General features: G+C 30.1%; 1 protein-coding gene across 1 annotated transcript in view; it reads right to left on the reverse strand.

Moving 5' to 3' along the window:
• The window catches only part of Vsx1 (Visual system homeobox 1), a 48,926-nt gene that overhangs the window by 17,085 nt on the left and 5,519 nt on the right, over positions 1-26,322 (reverse strand). The window contains exon 2 of the mRNA XM_065509708.1: positions 95-720. Coding sequence (XP_065365780.1) covers positions 95-720 — 626 coding nt within the window. The remainder of the gene's footprint in view (positions 1-94; positions 721-26,322) is intronic.

Consider the following 26,322-nt stretch of genomic DNA (forward strand, 5'->3'; position numbering starts at 1 on the left):
ACAACATTTTAAAACTTTGTGAGCTGCAATATATCCTAGCCTTTTCCTATTATAGCCAGGCAATAAATTCAACTTGTTAAAATTTACCACCTACCTGTATGCGATCTTCGGCCAAACCCGTTTTCATTGACAGCAATTCCCTGGCACTGACATCCGGATAGTGGGCATCTTTAAATGCTTTTTCCAACTCCTCCAATTGATTGCTCGTAAAAATTGTACGACCATGACGACGTTTATTTTTCTTTTTACTGCCGCCTGCCGGACCCAGCAGTACCCCATCGGGCCCCGTAGCCGGATGATGGCCAAGCAGGCCATTTGCTGCTACACTGGCCGAGCCATTTAGGAAGGCTTCATGATGGGCTGAGGGATGTTGATGGGTGGCATGATGATGAGCTGCTGCAGCAGCAGCTGCCGCATGATGTGCAGCCATGGGATGGGCATGAGGATGACTGTGTGAGTGAGCATGATGTGCAGCAGCCGCTGCTGCGGCATGATGGGCCAATGCGGCGGCAGCATGTTCAGCTGGTGACAGTGTGGGTCTGGTGGGGGTTGAAGGTTGATTTGCTGGATTATTTGTATTGGGGGTATTTGCATTTGAGGTTAAGGAATTATTTTGGCTGCTCGTTGATGTTGAACTAGATTTACTAGGTGAATTTTCCTCTACATTATTGTTATTAGTTTGAGATCCTGGATATTCATTATTGCCACGTGAGGTTTGTTCTGTAATGAAATAAAACAAAAGGAATTTAATAATTCTCTTAAAATTCTATAAATTTTTCAATTAATTTTAAATTTAACACCTTTAAAAATAGCTTAAAATTCTAAAGAGAAATATTCCACTTAACCCTTTTATTCTTATTTATTGTATTGTATGAATGAATGTCTTTTCAAAAAAGGTCCTTTTTGACATTTAAATAATCTTAACTTATCAATCTCCTGTTCAGGTTTCTTAAAAAAAAAACATTTGTAAAAATCTTTTTTTTTTTTGCCAAAATGGAAAAGAATAAACCATTTTATCGTTACAAAAAAATCTTAAGGTATTTATTGTTTACAGGGATTTTGGTTACAAGGAAATAGGTTTACCATATAGGATAAGTCTGCTCTTTTTCTTCATGTTCATGTTCATTCAGTGCTTACAAATGTTATCCTTACAATAACATACATGTGTTTTGTGTGGCACGTTTCACATGTACAATATTGTGTTCCAGGGATTTTTCGTTTTCTTTTTTCCCATTTCCTTTAATTTCATTTTTATTGTTATGGGCGCGGTATATTGTGACAGTTTTAAATGCCGGCGAAAGGTGCAAAATTGTTTTTGAAAATGTGTTGAAGATCAATGTAAATCAATGCTATCAGGAAATATACTTGTAAGTGTAAGTAAATTATAGAAATAAATTTACTTTCAACATCTTTATAAAACCATTGTTAGGGCAATTATAGGGATAAAGAGGACAACATTAAAAAGGCGTTTTCTTAATGGGTGTATTGTTGTGATTTCTGAAAGAAATTTGTCAATTATTTGATAAACATTTGAAGAGCAAAGGATTAACATTAATTTTAAATAGATTAATTTGAGAGATTTCACAGAAGAGGAGATGTGAGTGATAAAAGCGATTTACTGATTTAATAGAATTATAACTAGAACAGAACTAGAACAGAACTAGAACAGAACTAGAACAGAACTAGAACAGAACTAGAACAGAACTAGAACAGAACTAGAACAGAACTAGAACAGAACTAGAACAGAACTAGAACAGAACTAGAACAGAACTAGAACAGAACAGAACTAGAACAGAACTAGAACAGAACTAGAACAGAACTAGAACAGAACTAGAACAGAACTAGAACAGAACTAGAACTAGAACAGAACTAGAACAGAACTAGAACAGAACTAGAACAGAACTAGAACAGAACTAGAACAGAACTAGAACAGAACTAGAACAGAACTAGAACAGAACTAGAACAGAACTAGAACAGAACTAGAACAGAACTAGAACAGAACTAGAACAGAACTAGAACAGAACTAGAACAGAACTAGAACAGAACAGAACTAGAACAGAACTAGAACAGAACTAGAACAGAACTAGAACAGAACTAGAACAGAACTAGAACAGAACTAGAACAGAACTAGAACAGAACTAGAACAGAACTAGAACAGAACTAGAACAGAACTAGAACAGAACTAGAACAGAACTAGAACTAGAACAGAACTAGAACAGAACTAGAACAGAACTAGAACAGAACTAGAACAGAACAGAACTAGAACAGAACTAGAACAGAACTAGAACAGAACTAGAACAGAACTAGAACAGAACTAGAACAGAACTAGAACAGAACTAGAACAGAACTAGAACAGAACTAGAACAGAACTAGAACAGATCTAGAACAGAACTAGAACAAAACAGGTTTATAACCGAAAACAAGTAAATTTTTTAAATTAAATTTTTTTTTTTTTAATATTTAGCGAAAAAAACTTTTGGTGAAAAAAAAATTCGGGTTCAAAAATTTTTTTTCCGAGTTTGACCCATTGTAGGTCCAACTTGTAGGTCTTATATACGTCGTTGCAAAGGTCTTTGAAATATCTATCATTAGATATCCTATTGTCTATATTAATGTCTTAGTAATCCAGATACTTATATGTCAAAAATCGTTGTTGTCCAGGTTTGTTCCGTATATGTCAGCCATTTGTGGACTGATTTTCTCGATTTTAAATTCAACCGAGCCGGAAGAATTCCGGAGATATTTATGAATGAATCGTATATGTAAGTTATTTTAGGGCTTCGGAAAGTTGATTTCAACGACAGACAGACGGACATGGCTTAATCGACTCCGCTATTTCAACTAAAATCGAGGCCACAAAAAACCGGTCTTAAGCTAATGATATAGCCGAACATATCACTCTGATTTATTTTCACAGCTGTTTTCATGTCTGCGTTGCCAACTTAACAATTCTACTACCATTTTTAAATTAAGTTTTAGGTACTTTTTCTCAACTTCCTTTTTATAAAAGATCTTTACAAATGTTTTCCTTTTTCGTTGAAAAGCAAAACAATAGTTTTCATTGCTTAACTTAAGAAATACGATATGGAAAATCAGTTTCAATTGATAGCATTAGGTATGGTTAATTGAATAACAATAGGACATCTCATAGTTTTACTTAATTGAACAATTAATTTGCCAATTTAAACAAAAGAAATAAAGGAAATTCATCATTATACATTGAATTTATTAAATCAATTAAGTAATGAAAAGGAAAAGTATAAATAAATGAATGAAGGAAACCTAGTTAAAGTATCGCATGTCTAAAAATAGCAAAGAAGTACCAAACAAAAAGTAAACTAAAGTAATAGGATACAGGTTAGTTAAACATACATATGGAAAATGAAATTAATATTATAATAATAAAACATTTGCCAACTAAGAAGCTGTGGACAAAACTCTATTGATACAGCAAGAAGGGTCAGTGTTCTGTAGCTTTTGTTAACAATTAGTTACAAAAAAGCAGGGATGATTTTATGTTTACACAACATAATTGTTAATTGATGTGTATATAATTTTCTTATGGCCAGTGGTCAGTGAAAATGTTGGTAAAAGGCTGCTGCTGCTGTAGGTGAATTGTTTAATTAGTTTTGGGATTATTAGCAATTATAGCTAGCGTTAAACATAAAAGGTATAATAATAATAAAAAACTTGAAAAAATAATTATCAAAGCAAATCATATTCAATGAACAATAAACCTGCTAACTATTAAGATTTAAAACAATTTTATATTGTTTGTTTTTTTTGGTATATTTAAAACTAATTAAACATTTACTCCCACTTTAAACAACTCAAAAGCTTTGTTTATTATCATACTACCAAATTTTGCAACTCTGCTGGTTTGTTAATTAGAACATTGAACTTGTTACGTAGCCATAATTTATTAACTAATTCAAGTGTTAATATTTGTGGGTGTTTTAATTAGTGTTATATTTAATTTATTAATGGGAAATTATTTAAAATCTTTAAATATTGATTATTTTAAATGTGTGTGAAAGTTAAAAAAAATTACCCAGACATTTCAATTATAATAAAATTTTACGCAAAAGCAGGCATATTGCAGATAAGGGAAACGACTATGTAGCTAAAAGGCAATTTACCTAAACTCTAGTATTTACTTAGTAATTTTCCACCATTTTTGTGTCACAGTTATTCATTCTTCTTGCTTCTTTGCTGCTAGATAAATACTCGACGACTAAGAAAGAATGTTTGGAGAGTGATAAGTGGCAGATGAGGAGGCGAAAAAAAAGTGAACGGAAATTTTTGTTGACAGGAAATACACTCGAAATTGGCAATTTTGCATTTACGTTAATAATACTCAAGCGTATTTACTACTTCTACTGCGACTACTATTAGGTTGTACTGCTACTTATTTTCTATTTTCTGCTCTTATTAAATGCAAAAAATAGTATATAACAAAAAAAGCAAAAAAAATAGAAAGGAAGAAAACAAACATCTTTTTGCCTTAAAAAAAAATTGAAACGGAAAACGGCGTAATAAAATATAAGAAAAAATCCTTAACGAGAAAAATGTAAGCAGGCAAAATAAATGGTAAATATAACAATTTAGAGCTTAAGGGTGAGGGAAACAAGGAATTGCTATAAACAAGTTTAAGGCAGACATTTCTGCTTGTCGCTTTTATCTTTATTTTTTTGACAAGCCAATATGATGACTTGGTACAAGCAATTATTTGTAATGGAGACATTTATTCCACAAAAAAAAAAAAAATAACAAAAATTGAATAAAATATATCAAATTAATTTTCTTTCAAGTTTAGTAAATTGAAACAAAAAGAGAAAAAATCAAATTACCAGGGTGATTTAAAGTAAAAAGAAATAAAAAGAAAAAAATATACTTTAATAAAGAATCAATATAAATTTCAGTTAGTTAATGATATTAAAGGGATTATTGTAATTCCCTTTTAGTTGAAATAACAATTGTATAACAGTTATGTTTTCGTCAGAGGAGATTAAACCCTTCGTGCTGCACTTCGCTTTAGTTTTTTCGAAGAAATGTAGACCCTCGAATGATCCGCTTGTATAATAACTAACCCGTAACTTATGACGAATAGTCTTTAGTATAAGACTAATAGTCTTTAGTATAAGACTAATAGTCTTTAGTATAAGACTAATAGTCTTTAGTATAAGACTAATAGTCTTTAGTATAAGACTAATAGTCTTTAGTATAAGACTAATAGTCTTTAGTATAAGACTAATAGTCTTTAGTATAAGACTAGTAGACTTTAGTATAAGACTAGTAGACTTTAGTATAAGACTAGTAGATTTTAGTATAATACTAATAGTATTTAGTATAAGAGTAATAGTATTTCGTATAAGAGTAATAGTATTTAGTATAAGACTAATAGTCTTTAGTATAAGACTAATAGTCTTTAGTATAAGACTAATAGTCTTTAGTATAAGACTAATAGTCTTTAGTATAAGACTAATAGTCTTTAGTATAAGACTAATAGTCTTTAGTATAAGACTAATAGTCTTTAGTATAAGACTAATAGTCTTTAGTATAAGACTAATAGTCTTTAGTATAAGACTAATAGTCTTTAGTATAAGACTAATAGTCTTTAGTATAAGACTAATAGTCTTTAGTATAAGACTAATAGTCTTTAGTATAAGACTAATAGTCTTTAGTATAAGACTAATAGTCTTTAGTATAAGACTAATAGTCTTTAGTATAAGACTTATAGTCTTTAGTATAAGACTTATAGTCTTTAGTATAAGACTAATAGTCTTTAGTATAAGACTAGTAGTCTTTAGTATAAGACTAGTAGACTTTAGTATAAGACTAATAGTCTTTAGTATAAGACTAATAGTCTTTAGTATAAGACTAATATTAGTCTTTAGTATAAGACTAATATTAGTCTTTAGTATAAGACTAATATTAGTCTTTAGTATAAGACTTATAGTCTTTAGTATAAGACTTATAGTCTTTAGTATAAGACTTATAGTATTTAGTATAAGACTAATAGTCTTTAGTATAAGACTAATAGTCTTTAGTATAAGACTAATAGTCTTTACTATAAGACTAATAGTCTTTAGTATAAGACTAACAGTCTTTAGTATAAGACTAATAGTCTTTAGTATAAGACTAATAGTCTTTAGTATAAGACTAATAGTCTTTAGTATAAGACTAATAGTCTTTAGTATAAGACTAATAGTCTTTAGTATAAGACTAATAGTCTTTAGTATAAGACTAATAGTCTTTAGTATAAGACTAATAGTCTTTAGTATAAGACTAATAGTCTTTAGTATAAGACTAGTAGACTTTAGTATAAGACTAGTAGACTTTAGTATAAGACTAGTAGATTTTAGTATAATACTAATAGTATTTAGTATAAGAGTAATAGTATTTCGTATAAGAGTAATAGTATTTAGTATAAGACTAATAGTCTTTAGTATAAGACTAATAGTCTTTAGTATAAGACTAATAGACTTTAGTATAAGACTAATAGTCTTTAGTATAAGACTAATAGTCTTTAGTATAAGACTAATAGTCTTTAGTATAAGACTAATAGTCTTTAGTATAAGACTAATAGTCTTTAGTATAAGACTTATAGTCTTTAGTATAAGACTTATAGTCTTTAGTATAAGACTAATAGTCTTTAGTATAAGACTAGTAGTCTTTAGTATAAGACTAGTAGTCTTTAGTATAAGACTAGTAGACTTTAGTATAAGACTAATAGTCTTTAGTATAAGACTAATAGTCTTTAGTATAAGACTAATATTAGTCTTTAGTATAAGACTAATATTAGTCTTTAGTATAAGACTTATAGTCTTTAGTATAAGACTTATAGTCTTTAGTATAAGACTTATAGTATTTAGTATAAGACTAATAGTCTTTAGTATAAGACTAATAGTCTTTAGTATAAGACTAATAGTCTTTACTATAAGACTAATAGTCTTTAGTATAAGACTAACAGTCTTTAGTATAAGACTAATAGTCTTTAGTATAAGACTAATAGTCTTTAGTATAAGACTAATAGTCTTTAGTATAAGACTAATGTCTAGTCTTATACTAAAGACTAATAGTCTTTAGTATAAGACTAATAGTCTTTAGTATAAGACTAATAGTCTTTAGTATAAGACTAATAGTCTTTAGTATAAGACTAATAGTCTTTAGTATAAGACTAGTAGACTTTAGTATAAGACTATTAAAATGGCTCCTAAAGCTAAAAGCTTTAAATTTGTGAGCTTTACCAGCTTGAAATTGTCAACACTGCTTGGATATGTAGGGATGCCGTATCTGGGTGATTTTCACAATCCAGGGATTGTGGATTTAAAAGATTAAAATCCAGCGATATTTCGGTTAGGCGAAAGTCAAGATCTATAGTAATTTTACTGTGCCTCCTCCAAATATTTATTACGAATTATTTGCAAATTTATTCCTCTACATAAAATTTCAAACAATTTTAAATGGATGAGTAATTTTACAGAAAGTTTTGAAGCTCATGGAGCTTTATATCAAGCAAGTGGAGATTAATTAGAGGTAAACTGAAAGACTCCTAAAAGATTCTTAGATTTATTGCAAATTTCTTTTAAAAATGATTTTCTTTTTATTTAAATATCTCTATATTTTATTCTTTCTTTTCCATTTAATTTCCATTTTTATTTCTATTTTTTCTTGTGTATTATTTTTATTATTTATTTTCCATTTGTTTGCCAATTTTCTGAAAGCTACTGATTGCTAACTAGCATGACTGTTTTTTAGCTATTCATCATTTGATACTCGAGTGTAGATTTTTCCTTCATCTCTAACCATTTTCATTGTGCCATTATTATTTTTTTAGCATTTGGATAAAGAAGGATGGCTGGCAAGAGAAGAGGGAGCAGGAAACATTAGAGAAGTTAACAAATACTATGTAAAAAGCATTGTTGGTTTTGTGTTACGCTTATTTTCCAATTTTCTCTTGGTTTTGTTTTGGCTTTTCCCCTGGAGTTTGCTTCCTTACACTTTTTTTATTTTCTTTTTTTGCTTTGGTACCAACAGACATTTAAAGATTTTTTTTTATTTATTTTTCTATATACCTAGAGATATTTTTTACTCGTTTGCATTTTAATGATTGTTGTGTATTGTATTCTCAAAAAGCTATTGTATGGCTATGAAGTTTGCTTTTTTTTCTTGTTTTCTAACGTCACTGAAGCTTAAATTAAATAATTGGATAATTTGTAGAGAGGTTTAGATTTTCTTAAAATTCCAAGGTATAAAAAGAAGCTAAATAAATAAAGTTGGGAAAACGTAAGTAAATAATAAGGGGAAACCAATAAAGAAAATCAATTATTTAAAATTAGTTGAAAAATAATGAAAAATTTAAGAGAAATGTTTAATAAATTAACATTTTTGCTACCAAACTTATTAAAGAGTAGTATTGTCAATTTCACTTGCTTAGCTTTGCTAATTCATTGTTGCTAACTTTACATGCAGTAGTGAAAAAGTCATTGGTTTGTTAAAGCATCTTTAGATTATTTGAGTAAAATGAAATAAAAAGAAAAAAGTTTTACATTTTATAAACTTCCTTTTCAATTACATTAAATTCGTTCTGCTTTAGATGTGTAATAACAAATAACAATTTTTTACCATGAAAACCTAAAACAAAGAGCACGTATATAATGGGTTAATAAATATTTAAACATATTATAGGTATATACACATACCATATGTTTTATTTCTTTATTTACCACCCCTTTTTTATATTCTTAACGAAATACCTATTTACCCTTCCTTTCTTAGGTAAAATAATGTATGTATATTAGAGTGACAATCAGTTGTATGGAAAAAATTTTTTGTTAAAATTTTGAAGAGTGCCGGGTGGAATATTGTGACACTATGCCTAAAAGTTAAGTGCTGAAAATTTGAGCCAAATCGGTCAACGATTTCTGGACGCGCATCGAGGTCAAAGTTCAGATATATGCAAAATTATACTATTTATATGGAATAAATAGGTGAAACTCGTTAAATTTCTGCATTGTTTTCTAGAAATGTATAGATTTATTTATATTAATGAATATTACATTAAAAAATTTTTTTTGGAAGTTAACCCTGCATCTCCTTTGGGTCAAAATGACCCAAAAACTGTATTATCGCCAAAATTGAGGAAAAATGCAAATTTTTCAGATATTTTAAAAATTTTGCTACTAAATAAATACTTTTGCAATTGAATGCAAAATAATCGAAATGTGTACGTAATTATCGTTGTAATGAGATATAAATGACAAAATTTGGTTAAAAAATGTTAAAGTTATTACAAATTCGCCAGACCATTAACGTGTTTCAGGCCACTTGAACAAAAAATTTAGGAAAAAAAATTAACATATTTCGAGAAAAATTAAAATAAAAGCTAATTTTTATTTAAAATATGTCCGTATTTACTTCTGTATGAGTTTTTGTCTTCGTAGGATACCGTTAACCTATTCGCAGGTATGGCCAAAAAAAATTATTTTTTTAACGGCTGTTTCAAATCTCCATTTTCAAATTTTTAAAAATTTTGTTAAACAAATTTCAGAATTTTTTGATCATCACATTGGGATTTATTGAGATCAAAATAGGGAATAAAAATATGAAAAAATTATGTCAATACCTCTTCCAGTTTTTCCGTACCTGGGATTTAAATTTTGCGATTTTCAAGAAAAACTATTTTTTGGTCCATATTTAGGCGAATGAGCCCAATTTCCTTAATGTTATAAATTTTAATTAAAACCTATTCATAATATTATAGTCCCTGTAATTTTAAATATGGTCTGAAAGTTTTACTAAAATCGGAAAACGATAACCTTAAATCGTGAAGGTCAAAGGTCAAATTTTTCAATATTTGGAATTTCTAAAGAAAAGATAGCGAAATGTTATATATTTTTGGGCCGATTTTAATGAGACTTGAGGAAAGTATAACTTAAAGTCCAGAATTTAAAATAACGCCACAAAAATGGAATTTAACTCTTAGCAGCACTTGGGGTCCAAATTACCCTCAACATTTAAAATCACGAAAAACACAGCCATTTTGACCCCAAGTGCTCTTAAAGGATTAAATCCATTTTTGCACTGTTGTTGTAAATGTTAGGCCCCAATGTATATTTTGCTCAAGTTTCATTAAAATCGGCCCAAAAATATATAACATTTCGCTATCTTTTCTTTAGAAATTCCAAATATTGAAAAATTTGACCTTTGACCTTCACGATTTAAGGTTATCGTTTTCCGATTTTAGTAAAACTTTCAGACCATATTTAAAATTACAAGGACTATAATATTATGAATAGGTTTTACTTAAAATTTATAACATTAAGGAAATTGGTCTCATTCGCCTAAATATGGACAAAAAAATAGTTTTTCTTGAAAACGCAAAATTTAAATCGCAGGTACGGAAAAACTGGAAGAGGTATTGACATAATTTTTTCATATTTTTATTCCATATTTTGATCTCAATAAATCCCAATGTGATGATCAAAAAATTCTGAAATTTGTTTAACAAAATTTTTAAAAATTTGAAAATGGAGATTTGAAACAGCCGTTAAAAAAAATAATTTTTTTTGGCCATACCTGCGAATAGGTTAACGGTATCCTACGAAGACAAAAACTCGTACACAAGTAAATACGGATATATTTTAAATAAAAAGTTGCTTTTATTTTAAATTTTCTCGAAATATGTTAATTTTTTTTCTAAATTTTATGTTCAAGTGGCCTGAAGCACGTTAATGGTCTGGCGAATTTGTAATAACTTTAACATTTTTTAACCAAATTGTGTCATTTATATCTCATTACAACGATAATTACGTACACATTTCGATTCTTTTGCATTCAATTGCAAAAGTATTTATTTAGTAGCAAAATTTTTAAAATATCTGAAAAATTTGCATTTTTCCCGAATTTTGGCGATAATACAGTTTTTGGGTCATTTTGACCCAAAGGAGATGCAGGGTTAACTTCCAAAAAAAATTTTTTAATGTAATATTCATTAATATAAATAAATCTATACATTTCTAGAAAACAATGCAGAAATTTAACGAGTTTCACCTATTTATTCCATATAAATAGTATAATTTTGCATATATCTGAACTTTGACCTCGATGCGCGTCCAGAAATCGTTGCCCGATTTGGCTCAAATTTTCAGCACTTAACATTTAGGCCTAGTGTCACAATATTCCACCCGGCACTCTTTGAAATCTAAAAAAAAAAAATCGGCTGTCACTCTAATGTATATAGAGGTGTGGGTTTGCATTTAGAGTAATACCCGGGTGGTGGCTTTAAAGTTTTTCGGCTATAATTTGTTAACTTTTTTAACCCCATTACTTTTTTGCAAATTATACTACACTTGCTTTTTTTAAATTGAATTTAAGCAAAAAATAATGCTGTTAAATTAAAATTCTTGTAGATTTATAAGCTCATATGGGGGTGTATTAGGTTTTTTTTTTGTTATTGCAAACTTCTTAAGGGATAATAATTTTGGAAATAAAATACGTGGTTGGTTTGGATAGATTTTTAAATAAATAATTAAGTATTGCTTAAAGCGAACTAACAAATTGGCAAATTTAATGCCACGCCCTCTATAAAGTAGGCTGCAGCGCTAAATAATATTTTACCTTTTATTAAAGGTAAAATTTTGAATGCATTAGGAAAAAATTCACTGAAACAAAGATTTGGGTTTCTAAAAGTTAAATGAGTTTTCGCTTAATACTTGGAACGATTTGGATGATTCTTACGTGGTTGGTTTGGATAGATTTTTAAATAAATAATTAAATAGGGCTTAAAGTGAACTAACAAATTGGCAAATTTAATGCCACGCCCTCTAGAAACTAGGCTGCAGCGCTAAATAATATTTTACCTTTTATTAAAGGTAAAATTTTGAATGCATTAGGAAAAAATTCACTGAAACAAAGATTTAGGTTTCTAAAAGTTAAATGAGTTTTCGCTTAAATCTTGGAACGATTTGGATGATTCTTACGTGGTTGGGTTGGATAGATTTTTAAATAAATAATTAAATAGGGCTTAAAGCGAACTAACAAATTGGCAATTTTAATGCCACGCCCTCTAGAAAGTAGGCTGAAGCGCTAAATAATATTTTACCTTTTATTAAAGGTAAAATTTTGAATGAGATAGGAAAATGTAACTGAAACAAAGATTTAGGTTTCAAAGAAATGAGTTTTCGTTTAAATCTTTTAAACGATTTTACTGTTTTGAAAGCTATCCAGTATCTGGAAGTTTTGAAAAGTTAATTTTGTATAAATTTCGGTTAAAAAATCAAGACAATCGTATGTTATTGATTATATCTCAAACATTTATAAACCGATTTGTTTGATTTCTTCAACACTGTTATATCAAAGACAATTTCCGATATTAATGAACCGATCTTATTGACCGGCATATGGAAACATTTCAGAGAACATAAGAAAAGGAATTTAAAATAAATGCCAGTTTTTTTTCTGTCTGCAATAAAATGTTGCCCTTTTTTCAAAATGATAATTTTCCTACCATAATTTTGAGCTAGAATTATAGATTTTCAAAATATTTGGAATTTAGTAACTTATATGTTCCATTTAAACTCTCATTACTTTAGATATTTAACTTTTTTTGAAAAATAAGGCAGAAAAAGGGTAACATTTTCTAGCCTGCTAAATTTAAAACGAACTAACAAATTGGAAAATTTAAAGCCACGCCCTCTCGAAAGTAGGCTGCAGTGATAAATGATATTTTACATTTTATTAAAGGTGAAATTTTTGAATGCTTTACTTTAGATATTTAACTTTTTTTTGAAAAACAGGGCAGAAAAAGGGCAACATTTTCTAGTCAGCTAAACAAATTTCATTAATAAACCCCCCACGTATATATGAGTATGAATTTTCTAAGTTATTTGCCTTTTAGCAAATTTTTCATTTATGTGTTGTTGTTTTTTTGGGAGGCAAATGGGTAATAAATGCTTGAAAATTAGTAGTTAGATTTGCGTTAAAAAACATAATGAAATTACAAAAATTTATTACCCTTGTTTTAATTGAAAAATAAAATCCTTTAAAAAAAACCTAGCAAGTTAATAAATAAGGGAGGACAAATCTAACAAATAATTTTAGGGTTTTAATAACAAAATTTTCATACTATTTCCTGCAAAAAGAAAATTGGCGCAAAAAGAAATGTGATATTTTTTGTGCAAAAACCCTGAAAAAGGCAATTAGTTGGATAAAAGATGTTTATCTTAAAGAAAATTGATCTTGAAATTAAAATTCAATTGCTCTTTTTTCTAAAAAAAAAAAATAAAAAAAAGAAACAGCTTGTTAAAATTTGTAAAACTCCCCAAAATACTTAATTTTTTTTTTTAACAAAAGCAAACCAAAAACTCTTTAGTCATTATTTTCTTAATAATAAGTTTTTTTTTAATTAGAAAACCTACACTCTAAATTATATTTTCCTATTCATGATTTGTTACTATTGTAGAACTAAATAAATAAATAAACATTTCAAATTAGAGATAATTTGAAAATTGGTTTGAAAACACCACTAAACAGGTTGTTTTTTCTTGACTATTGCCACTTGAGTTGAGTTGAGATCTTGATCTTAATGACAGTTGTAAAAAAGAATTTCTATGCATGGCTACTTTTTTTTCTATATTTTCTAAATTAAATTTCTTTTGTTAATTTTGTTAACCATAATTTCCTGATGACAACCTACTTGAGTTTGTGTTGGTTGGTTTTAATAGAGATCAAAATATTAAATTTTTTTCATGCTAGAGTTACACAGGGCCTTTCGCCAGCTATTCACACTCATCATTCTTTATTTATTTTGAAACCTTTAGAATATGTTGCTTCAAGTGTTTAACTAATGATTCTAGGAAGCGTGTGCCTGAAAAAACTATAATATTTGAGTTGTTTTCTTATTATTCTTACAAGAAATATGGATCTTTTTAATTATTAATGTTGATATTGGGTTTTGGTTTAAGTTTTCCTTAGAAAAATTAATTTTTTTTTTCAATTTTCCTTTAAAAATTTTAGTTTCAATTTATATTTTGTTAAAACTGTAAGCATTAGTATAATTTCGAGTTAATTTAGTTAAAATTTAATATTTTTTGTTTGTTTTAAGGTGTTTTAGGTTGGCAACACTAATGGTAGGTAATACAGTTTAATAACGGTAACTAGCAGTGCTGCCAGTCTGTGTTTTAGCGGAAAATCGCTGAAATTATTTTCTTTGTGGTTTTCAACATAAAATATTAAGAAATATTAAAAATTTAAGCTATAAAAGCAATCTTTATTAAGATTATGTTACAAAATTCTTAATTTTGTATTTCTTACTACTAAAAGTCGGTATTTTATGTTTAGTTTTTAAAATAATTTTTAGTTTAAATGGATTTAAAGGAATTTGGAAATATTTATTAAAATAAATTTTTATTTTTTAAATTTTCCTTTAAAATTTTTAGTTAATATTAGTTTTAATTTATATTTAGTTGAAACTGTAAGCATTATTATTATTATTTCGAGTTAATTTAGTTAAATTTTAATATTTTTCGTTTGTTTTAAGGTGTTTTTGATTTAATGCAAAGCTTTTTGGTCGATAATACAGTTTAATAACGGTAACTAGCAGTGCTGCCAGTCTGTGTTTAAGCGGAAAATCGCTGAATTTATAAAAAACTAAGAAATATTAAAAACTTAAGCTATAAAAGCAATATTTATTAAGGTTATGTTACAAAATTCTTAATTTTTTATTTATTACTACAAAAAGCTTGTATTTTCTGTTAAGTTTCTAAAAATTTTTTAGTTTAAATGGCTTTAAAACAATTTAAAAATATTTCTAATCAAATATTTATTAAAAATAAAACAAATTTTCTTTATTATTTTCCCCTTAAACTATCATTTACATTTAAGTCCTTAGAAATTCAAGTCAATTGGTCAATTTGTGGTTTATTTTGCACCCTAAAAAGTTGTATTAAACATTAACTAAAGTGGGTATTAAACTACCAACCAAATTAAAGTTAACCCTTTATCTGGCAACATGTTATTTTAAGTGCAAAAAGTTATTTTTCTATTACTAATACTAAAATAAAAACACATATTTATTCAGAAATTTTAAAAAAATATTTTTTTCTTGTTAATTTAAAAAAAACTGGTGTGTTACAGAAATGTTACATTGCCTGAAAAGTTGCAAATATTTTATGATAGATGGAATGCACGGAAGCAGTTATTATTTTTGTTATAGCACAATGCAACACCACATTTTTCGCATAAAGTTTGTGACACGCCTTGGCAATTTGGCATTTTGCACCGTATTCTCTTTTCCGCCCAGACTGGCCAATGACCAACCTGGTCTAGACGTACAGCTTGTGGTGGAGCATGTTGAGCCGGTCCTTTGGACTTTTTTGCTTGTAAATCAGGTTCAATTGATCTCGTTCTTTTTATTTTAGATTTGGTATCGAGCTTCAAAAGAGTTTCAGCAATCTGCAGACGAAATTCTGCAGAAGATAACAACTTGTGTGTTTTATTGGCTGCACTGTTCTTTTTGTACAATAGCCATGAGTTCGCCATTACTAAATCTAAAAAGTGGTAAAATAATCGAACTTGCCACCTTTTACTGCGAAGCTGAATTTTGTATCTTCCCATAATAGCGTCAATGAGATCTACACCTCCCATGTGCGCATTATATTGGCCAACAATGGAAGGACGTTCTATTTCAATATACTTTTTTTGAGCTTTGTCGTATCTCTTTACTGGACGTTTTGGGATTTCACCAATGAAAGTAGAAGCCAGATTTACAATTTTGTTGTCCTTCCATGAGACTGTTGCAATTTCAATTCCTTCAACGCTACAAACAAACTCTACAGAAGATCCTCTATTGTTCTTAATCATTTCCTTTTCAGGTGGAAGTTTACAATTTTGAATACGGTTTCTTCTTATCGTTCCTACGCTAAAAATTCCTTCTTTAGCTAAATAGGCGAGGAGAGGCAAAGAAGTAAAATAATTGTCGAAATATAGTTGAAAATTTTGTTTTCTGGGAATGATTCGCGCCAGTCTCATGACTACATTTGAAGATGCGCCTAGGTCAGGTTCGTTGCTCTCAATAACATTTTCCTTTCCAGTTTCTGGCTCAATTTTATAAGCGAATCCCGAAGACCCACATAGTACATATATTTTATAACCCCATTTATGGGGTTTGTTAGGTATGTAACGCTTTAGATGGTTTCTGGCTTTGGTAGAACACATCTGTTCATCGACACAAAGATGTGGTTCAAGAGGAACTTTACGAAAATTTTTATTTAATTCGTCTATGACTGGCCGGACTTTAAACATTCTATCATAATTTTTGTCGGTTGCAGCCAGATTTTTGGTGTTATCATTGAAGTGAATTACCCGTCTAATTTTTTCAAATTTTTTTAAAGGCATCACTTCTCGTATTTTTGTGGTCCCAATGCTGTTGCTCCAGTGACTGGATGCATTAGGAAGCTGTACCAACGACATCATGTACACAATGCCAATAAATTGTTGAATATCTATTTGTGCTACGCGAAATGTATCACTGATGTCCTTTTGCGTGATATACAAATTTGTTTCATCAGCAATGTATTGCAACATTTCTTTTGAAAGGAAGTAAAAAAAATATTGTATTGGAGTGCTAAGGCTTTTTATTTCTTCGGGCAATGTTGTATTCCCTTTGAATATCAGTTGTTGCTCATTTAGAACAAGGTTTTTCTTTTTCCAAAGAATGTTCTCATAACGCTTCTTTTGGCATTGCCTACTTTCTGCTGCTTCATTTCCTACACATTCTATTATATCGTTAATATCTGGAGCAACATCTTCGATAATGGCGTCTTGTGCATCTACAGTATATTCAGGATCATGAGCAACATCTTCAAAAATGGAGTCTTCTACATCTACCGAATATTCAGGATCAGCCACACTATCATCGTCAAAGTCAAGTCCATCCTCACTTTCCTCAAGAATTTCTAAAATTTTCGCATTCGTCAGCGACATATTTACATGTAGGCTACGAAAAAAAAACACATTACTGTGCAATGTGACATAAATGTAACAAACTGAAATTAACCAAATACAATTAGAATATGGTTTGCTTTCAGTTGTATTTTATGAAAATCACTTTATTACATACTTACGGACTTATTATAAACCAAGAAAATAATATGTATAACACAAATCTGATTTTCACACTGAAAACTTAAACACTTGTTATGGTTTGAAATTTTTTTCAGCAATAACCTTTTGGCACAGAAAAACATGTGATAATAATATTGTCCCGTTACATTTTATTTCTTTGTTATTGAGTACAGTTTGTACTAATTATGTTACAAAACCTAAAATAATTATATTGATAAAACACAGCAATATATAGGCAATTTTTGGGTATGTGACATTTCTGTTACATGGCCAGATAAAGGGTTAAAAGTCAACAAAGTAATACGTGTTAAAAAGAACTGAAACCATAAAATAATGTAGCTACCTATAAAAAAAGGTAACATCATTTTCTTTATTTTTTTTTCAACGTAAAATACTTGTATTTACCCTTAAGAAAATAAGGATATGATGTGAACTGTTAGTGTAGCATATGGATGTCCTTAAAGAGTACATGTGTAAGGACTAAGGATGTACATTATAGTAATAATATTGACTTTTTTGGTTTCTTCAACAAGCAAAAAAAAAAGGACAAACGAAAATAACAATTGGAAAGAAATATCTAAAGCGTTACACTTGCAGAAAAGTTAGCTTTACTTTATCCCCGCTTAAAAACTTGCCTTACTTTCCCTTAATTCTTTATTTTTTTCAGTGTTGAAACCTTTAAATATTTACCTTATTTCTTTTACAATGTCCCTTTGTATTTTACAGTAGCATTTGCCACTTGTAAATAAAATAAACTAACCACACTTTTAAGAATACATACTTAAATGCAGAAAATAATAACAAAAAAAAAAATAACCCGTATAATTCGTAGAAAAAAAAGACTACTTTCAACATTTCAAGAGGTTTCTTGCACAAACATCTAGCAGATAGTTTCCTAGCTACAATTTCTCTCAAGTGTTTTCTTCTTCATATTTCTTAGTCCAACAGCCTTTTCGCCGTAAAACTAACAAGCCACTCTGTCTCTATGTTAACATATTGACAATGTTTACTTTTGGTAAATAGACAAACGCCTACTTTTTCGCACCTTTGTAAGTGTTGTTTTGCACCTTTTTTTCCTAGTTCTGGCACTTTCCTTAACGTGTCATTAACATTCTTTAAAAAAAAACACTTTTAAAGGTTGTTGTTTTTTTTAATATCCTTAAAGCTCGAGTAGCAGCAGGTAGTATTTTGCCTAGTAGTAGTTCTTCTATTACTAAGATTTCCAAGACTTTGTGTGGTTTCTTTGTCTTTTTTTTGTATTCCTTCTTTTGAGTGTTTAAAGGTGTGATATTATTTAAGATATGTTTTCTCAAAACAATACGTGTTAAGTCCGGACATCCTCAATTTGGTATTCTTTACAATTTTACCCACTGTCACTCTACAAACAATTACTTTACTTTATTGTGTTTATGCTCAACTTTCTTAAAACATAATTTGATTATTTTATGACTATTGTGGGTTTTGTCTACGTTTTATACTTAACTCTACTTGGTGAAAAGGTAAAACGATAAGTAGTTAATAGTTTAAGTAAGTAGAGATGGTTTTGCAAAAAGTAAGCAGAAAAAAAAGGTTGGAAATAATGAAGGTCTTATGATTTTAAGGCTTAATTGTTTACTAATTACTGGATTTACTAAATTGAATGAAACCAAAAGTCATGCAATTCCAAAAAAAGTCTTTAAGCCATGAATGAAATGTTAAAAAATAAGGAGTTTAAAGGAAAATTTATGCATTTTACAGAAAAGGATTAGTTGGCCATATATTTCAGGCTTCTTTGTCTCGAAGTTCATTCATACCGTTTGACGAGCTTAACAGATCTTTCCACATTTAAGATGGTCTAAGTATACCTTTCTCTATGCCTGAAAGTAAACTGGAAGCAAACGTATTCCTTCAGCTTTTTGGAGAACCTTGAAATAGGTTACTGAAACGTCTCTGGCTACCTTTCTTTATGCCTGAAAGTAAACTGGAAAGAAACGTGTTCCTTCGCCACATAATTTATCGAAGCTTTTTGGAGAACCTTCAAACAGGTTACTGAAACGTCTCTGCCCACCTTTCTCTATGTCTGATGGTAAACTGGAAACAAACGTGTTCCTTCACCACATAATTTGTTCAAGCTTTTTGGAGAGCCATGAAATAGGTTACTGAAACGTCTCTGTCCACCTTTCTCTATGTCTGAAAGTAACCTGGAAACAAACGTGTTCCTTCACCACATAATTTTTCCAAGCTTTTTGGAGAACCTTGAAACAGGTTACTGAAACGTCTAAACCAATACTTAAAGAAACAAGGATCCATCAACACACTTCAAGGAACTAATGAACATTACAATGATGTTTTCTTTTAGGTTCAAATAAGGAATTTAGTCCAACTAAATGAACTTGAACTAATTCACTGTGTTCATCATAAAAAGTAAGGATGGAATGAAAGTTAAAATTCTACTGACAACTACAGCTTCAATTTAATGAAACAAATTAAATTTGTCATTAATATAATAAGAGAGGAAATATTTTTACAGCTAGGATTTCCTAGATATTCCAATTTACAAATGCGAAGCAAATGTTTGCTTAAAATCGAACAGATCACCATTTCCTAAATCCAAAATAGTGAATTTCCCAGAACTTGTGGTATGATTCAAAAGAGTTCTATCACAAAACTTCCGAAAAATTGGGCATTTGATTTGAAATCATTAACAAAATTTATAATCTGTTGATGCAGAATCATCTACAGAAGTAGAATTGAGTAGATGTTTCCAAAGGAGAAAACTGTTTGCCATGAAGTATTCAAAAGATTCTGGTAATCAAACAATATCCCAAATTAATCAAGATAGTTGAAGGAGTACAAAAGCCTCGAAAAGTTCAGCATGGCCAAATTAAATGGTATACGATAAAACTGTTAACAAAACTCATGATTTAGGATATGAAAGATCATCAATATCGTCAAGATACCCAACTGACATGACTTCCGATTGAAACTTTTAAAAAAAATCATAATTGGCTTGCTTCTGTTAGATGGTTAATTGAGGTTTTGGAAAGTTGCTAAGAGAGTTAAACAAATTGGCTCAACATTTCTATAGAAGAAAACTTATTCAAAAGTATTTTCGGCATTTCGTTGGTTGAAGTTTTGGAAAGTTGCTGAGAGAGTTGAACAAATTGACTCAACATTTCTATAGAAGAAAACTTATTCAAAAAAGTATTTACTGAATTTATTTCCTATCGAAAGACAACAAAACCGCAGAAGAGTTCAGGATAGCCAACTGAGATGATTTCCAATAAATCAATTAATAGAATTAAGATGATTTTACAAAATTTCATGATTGGATTCTGTTAGATCAGTTGAAGCAAGGAAATTTCTATAAAATGAAACTTGATAGAACGAGAAACAAATGCCAATCATTAATAAAATTCATGACATTGTGAAATTTTAAGCTGGAAAAATAAATAAGAAGAACTTATTTTAGATATGAATTATAAAATTTGACAAAACTCCAACAAGATTTGCAAATATTTTGTATCAATATAAGAAGACGATCAGGAGAGAGGATAACTTTTCAAATCGATATCAGAATAATTTGTACCAAAGGTCATCATTTATTCCAGACTCTGATTAGCTCTCCTTAGAGGAGCTATTACTGAGGTTGGAGAACCCTGTTTAATATCGTCCGAAACCTAAAGTTTCTTTGAGAACACCTAAAGTTTCTTTCGTCACTCAAAATAATATAATTATTATAAAAATAGTGAATTTATTCTACCAAAAGTAATATGTAAATGGACATTCGATAGTTCCTACTTTCGATATGAAACGAGAGACATTGTTAAGTGGAAACTACGAGCACTTACATCCTTACATGTTTTGGAGATGTTGATCAGAAATTCAGAAGAATTTTTGAGTCTATTCGTAAGAACTTTTTAAAACAAGTTCGGTACCATCATTCTTGTAAAAGTAATCAGAAAAACGACATTTGATACTCCCTTATTTCGAAATCAAATGGAGATGTTGACCAGAATTTCAGAAGAATTTTTCAACCTATTCGCAGGGATAATCCTGAGAAAATTAAAGAAAATACAAAAAACAATGGTGACAACTTCACAGAGAAAAGTAATTCGATAGTAATTTCTACATAAAATGGGGGAAACTTTCGAATGCATTGCAATATGATTTATAGATGTTGACAAGAATTTCAGAAGAATTATTGAGCTGATTCCAAAGGATTTTCAAAACAAGGACTCATGACTAGATTTAAGAGGAAATTTCTATTAAAACAGTGAAATCCTAAGGAAAGTAATACGAAAATAGGAAAAGCAATGCTGACTGATAGCTTGGAAGGTAATATATGAAAACATTTTGTTTGTATAAAGCAAAGCAATAACCTGGATGAAGAAATACTAATAAAAAATTACTCAGTTATTCAGAAATAAGATGTTGTTACATCGTGAACATAACAAGGCACCAATTGAACAGTGACCTCTTCTTACTTCTACTACTTCTACAATTAGTGTTTTGGTTGCCTCTGCATTAAATTTTTGGCAAAAGACCTTGGACACTTGATAATCAGTCCTACTCTTCCGGAAGTGGTTGGAAAAGTCACGGAAACTTTCAAAGATTTGCCTGTAGTAGTGAAAAATAGGAGGTCTTACTCCCATTTACCTATAAAGGACCCAATTAAGCACTGACCGTTTATCATACCTACTAGAATTCTGAGACTATACCTATCCAACCGAATTAGTGTTATGGCTGCCTTTGCATCTAGTTGTGGTCAAAAGGCATTGGACACTTAACAATCCGTCCGACTCTTCGAAAATTGATTGGTGGAGTCACGGTATTTTTCAAATATAAGCTTGTATTGGTGAAAAAGAGGAGGTCTTACGTACACCCCGTTCCCTATTACCATTGTCCAGATCCCATTTACCTATAAAGGCTCCAATTGAGTACAGAATTCTGATACTACACCTATCCAACCCAATTAGTGTTTTGGTTGCCTTTGCATCCAGTTGTGGCCAAAAGGCCTGGGATACTTGATAATCCGTTCTACTCTTCCAGAATTGATTGGTAAAGTCATGGAAACTTTCAAAGATTTGCCTGTAGTAGTGACAAATAGGAGGTATTACTCCCCGTTGCCTAGTACCATGGTCCAGATCCCATTTACCTATGAAGGTTTCAATTGAGCAGTGACCGGTAATCACTCTTACCAGAATTCTGAGACTACACCTACCCAACCCAACCCAATTAGTGTTTTGATTGCCTTTGCATCCAGTTGTGGCCAAAAGGCCTTGGATACGTCCTACTCTTCCAGAATTTATTGGTAAAGTCACGGAAACTTACAAAGATTTGCCTGTAGTTGTGACAAATTCTAGGTTTTAATCCTCGTTCCCATTTAGCAGATCCCATTTACCTATGAAGGCCTCAATTGAATACTGACCGGTTATCACTATTACCAGAATTCTGAGACTATACCTATCCAACCGAATTAGTGCACCCAGTTGTGGCCAAAAGGCCTTTCACACTTGATAATCCGTCCTACTCTTCCAAAATTGATTGGTGGAGTCAGGGAATCTTTCAAATATTAGCTTGTATTAGTGAAAAATAGGAGGTCCATATTACCATGGTCCAGATCTGAGCCATGTCCGGCCAGATCATCTGCTACCTCATTTCTCTGTATGTTACAGTCCCCTGTATTAAATGATATTGACTCCATAAATTGTCACTACAAACCCCCTCTGCTACAACACCCCTAGACTCTTTTTGCTGAGGAACTTCAGTTTTTCAATACCGTCCAGTATGGAATCTGATGATGGTCCCTCCCTTTTGTTTAATAGGGCAATTCATCTATACAGATGGGTCCAAAAAAAGGGAATATAATGTCTTTTAGACTTCCAAATGGATGTAATATTCTTTAGGACGAGGTATCGGCCATTAGGAGAGCGCCCAACTGGCTTAGATATTATAGGATATCTGGTAGAGATACAGACAGTAAAGCTGCAATAAAATTCCTGATAGGTATTTATACAACATCAAATATAGTCCAGGAAAGCCGGGCATCCTTAAATGAGATGGCGACACACAGTTGTTCTTAGTTGGGTACGTGGACACAGGAATAACGAAGACAATTGTATTGCTGATAACTTGGCGAAAATAGGAGCCTCAATGTCGGAATATGAAATAGACTTTCTATGTGGCATTCCGCTGTCGACGTGTAAGCAGCGAATAAATAATGCATATTATGAATTTCCCCAAACAAGGTGGGATAATGAGTCCACTTGTGCTATTACGAGAATGATATGGTCTGTAAACGCACGACGTATCTACTTGGTTTACAATGTGATGATCACCGGGCATTGCACTTTCGGTACCCATGTTGCAAGAGTTGACAAAACGAGGAGGAGGAAGGGACCATCTTACACTTCTTTTGCAATTGTCGGGCACTGGGATATCTGCATGCCAGTCATTTAGACTAACGATCCTTTAGCAATCTTTCCGAATTATCTGGGAAGGAATTAAGGTGCATAGACGGCTTTTTTTAGAAAAAGCAGATGGTTAATAAGACCGAGGATGCAAATTGCACCTCATAGTGTCCCTGTATATGTCGCATGATGGTCTGAATTCTTCTCTCCTCTAACTTCTATCTATAATTTCTCTTGTAAACTCTTTCCTCTTCTTTTACTTCTCCACTATCCATCAGTGAAAACAACACTGATGGATCCAAGAACAGGAATGAACAGATTTTTTACAAATGAAATGTACCTACTATCACTTTTAGTTATAATTTAAAAGCTTTAAAGATCTTTTGTACAGTTAACATCACCATTTCCAATATGGCGTTTTTTTTGGAAAGGCAAACCTTTCGATTTACTTGCACAGTGTGTATTTATTTGATAAAATTCATATTTATATAAATAGATAACCCCTTTCCTTTATTGTTAACACCTTAACACAAAAAAACACATGCTAATTTTGAAATATTTCTATTAATTCTCTTTGTATCAAACAAGCAAAGCAGCAAAGAGGGTTGGTTAATTTACCTAAAATAGAAAATATTTAAGGTGACACCCAAAAAAAAACAGAAACAGAAACATAACAAAAAGGTGTCATATTTAGGAAATTAAAATTTAACGGTTTATTTTTAGACATATGTATCTAAAAATATATTATATGTTTAAAATTACCTAAAAGTATTTAATAATTTAAAAGGATTTATTATTTTTTGTGTTATTTAAACCGTTTTTGTTATTTGTTTATTTTCTATATGTTCCCGGCACATGATTTTTTAGGCATCAGGCTTATTAGAGTTGCCACTTGGTTGCCACTTATTCATAAAATGGGAGTTAGATGTTTGTATACATGAGTGTGAGTATGTGTGTTCTGTGTTTTGTTTTTTTGCAGGCTTTCTTTTCTTGCCATTCTGGTGTTGTTGCTGTTTTCATATTATGTATTCATAAGCTTTATAAGCCAGTTTTTTGCTGTTGTTGTTATTTTTTTGTTCATGTAGGCATTGTTTTTGTTGCATTTTTTTCGCTCTCTGTTGTGCTCAATGGTGTGCTTTGTATCAAACATACAGTTAGACAAATAATTACGGTAGTTTTAAGGAAATTTAGAGAAAATTAAAAACAATTAATAGAAAAGCAAGGGAAATAAATTAAATTAATAGAAATTACTTACAAAACATAATAAATTAAGTAATTTATTGTTAAAATTTAATAAATTTAAAGTAATTTGAAACCAATAATTGTTTATTAAGCTGAATTATATCTTTATTTTTTTTAATTATTTTTATTTGCTCAGTGTATAAATATTTTTTCTGTTAATATATTTTTTTTCTTGCTTACCCCCTCTTAATATATGAAGTGTTGCATCTTAGATAGCTAAGTTAGCCCACTTATAATTGTGGTTTCTTTTTGTTCTACAAAAATCTCTATCTCTAATACATACAAATTTTGCTATATACATATGTAGCTACCGATTTACCTACAAATTTACATATGTAACGAATACTTTTCAGTCATTTTTTTTGTATCTTTATACAAAAAACATTGTATATATGACATTGAATGGCTGCATTTTCTTAGGGGTTTTTTGTTACGTCTTCCAAAGTCTATTCAAGAGTTTTGTTTTAGCTTTTTTGCTGCATGTCTTTTCTACTCGGTTCAAGTATACCCAATGGATGGGTTTAGAACAAAACAAAAAAATATAATAATAATAAAGAATATGTAACTAATTAGCCTAAGATTTTCTACAAAATAAAAATAGACTTGGCTGTCTTAAAGTAGGTAATTTTGCAAAAGTAAAATTATGCAACAAAGTAGCAAAAATTTATTTATAAGAAATAATGTAGAGAACAAAAGATTTTTTTTAAATGTGGAAAGAAAATACACTTAGAGAAATAATAATAAAGTTATAAAACAATTTATAAATAAATTGAAATAATTTTTTTCTAAAAATAAGGCAGATTCTAATGCACTTTCTGGATCACTACAGCTGTTTTCGCAGCCTTCTGGCCAGCCTTGTGTAAAGAAGTAAATATCAGCAATTGAACTCATTTGTTCAAGAAAATTTTAGCAATTTTGGAAATTTAGAATACATTCAGCCTAATTTTTCATACAATTATTTTGTAAAAATCAGAAATTCATTAATTTTTCATGCATGAGATTTTAAACTTCAGTCTAATGTAGCTTTCTGTATTTTAGTTTGACAACTTCGCACACACTATTCTGAAAGCTTAGCTTTTACCCTCCTGAAGTTCCAAATTTGGTATTTATTACTATATTTACCAAAGTTTTAGTTCAAAAGCTTAGAATGTTAAGCTTCTATTTCACTGTTAAACATAAATTTAATAAAAATCTTCTTCCAGAATATTGTTTTTAATAACTTATATGTCATTTTGAAGGGTTCATATCTGTCATTTATTCTCACTTAGTTATTGAACATTATAGTGCTGCCAACAAAGCGTCATATGCGGGAAGTTTTGCTTTACTTCTTTAATTTGAACCAAAAGTGCCGCTGAAGCACACCAATTGCTCACCAAAGCTTATGGTGAATGATTACCATCGATTTCAACGTACGAGAGATGGTTTGTGCGGTTAAGCCCAGCAAAAAAATGTTTGAAGAGCAAGAATGGGAGGCATTACTCCATGAAGATTGTTCTAAAACTCAACAAGAGCTTGCTAAATCATAGGGAGCTACTCAAGCAGCAATTTCAAAATCGTTTGC

This window comes from Calliphora vicina, chromosome 4, assembly GCF_958450345.1.
Source record: "Calliphora vicina chromosome 4, idCalVici1.1, whole genome shotgun sequence".
Lineage (NCBI taxonomy): Eukaryota > Metazoa > Arthropoda > Insecta > Diptera > Calliphoridae > Calliphora > Calliphora vicina.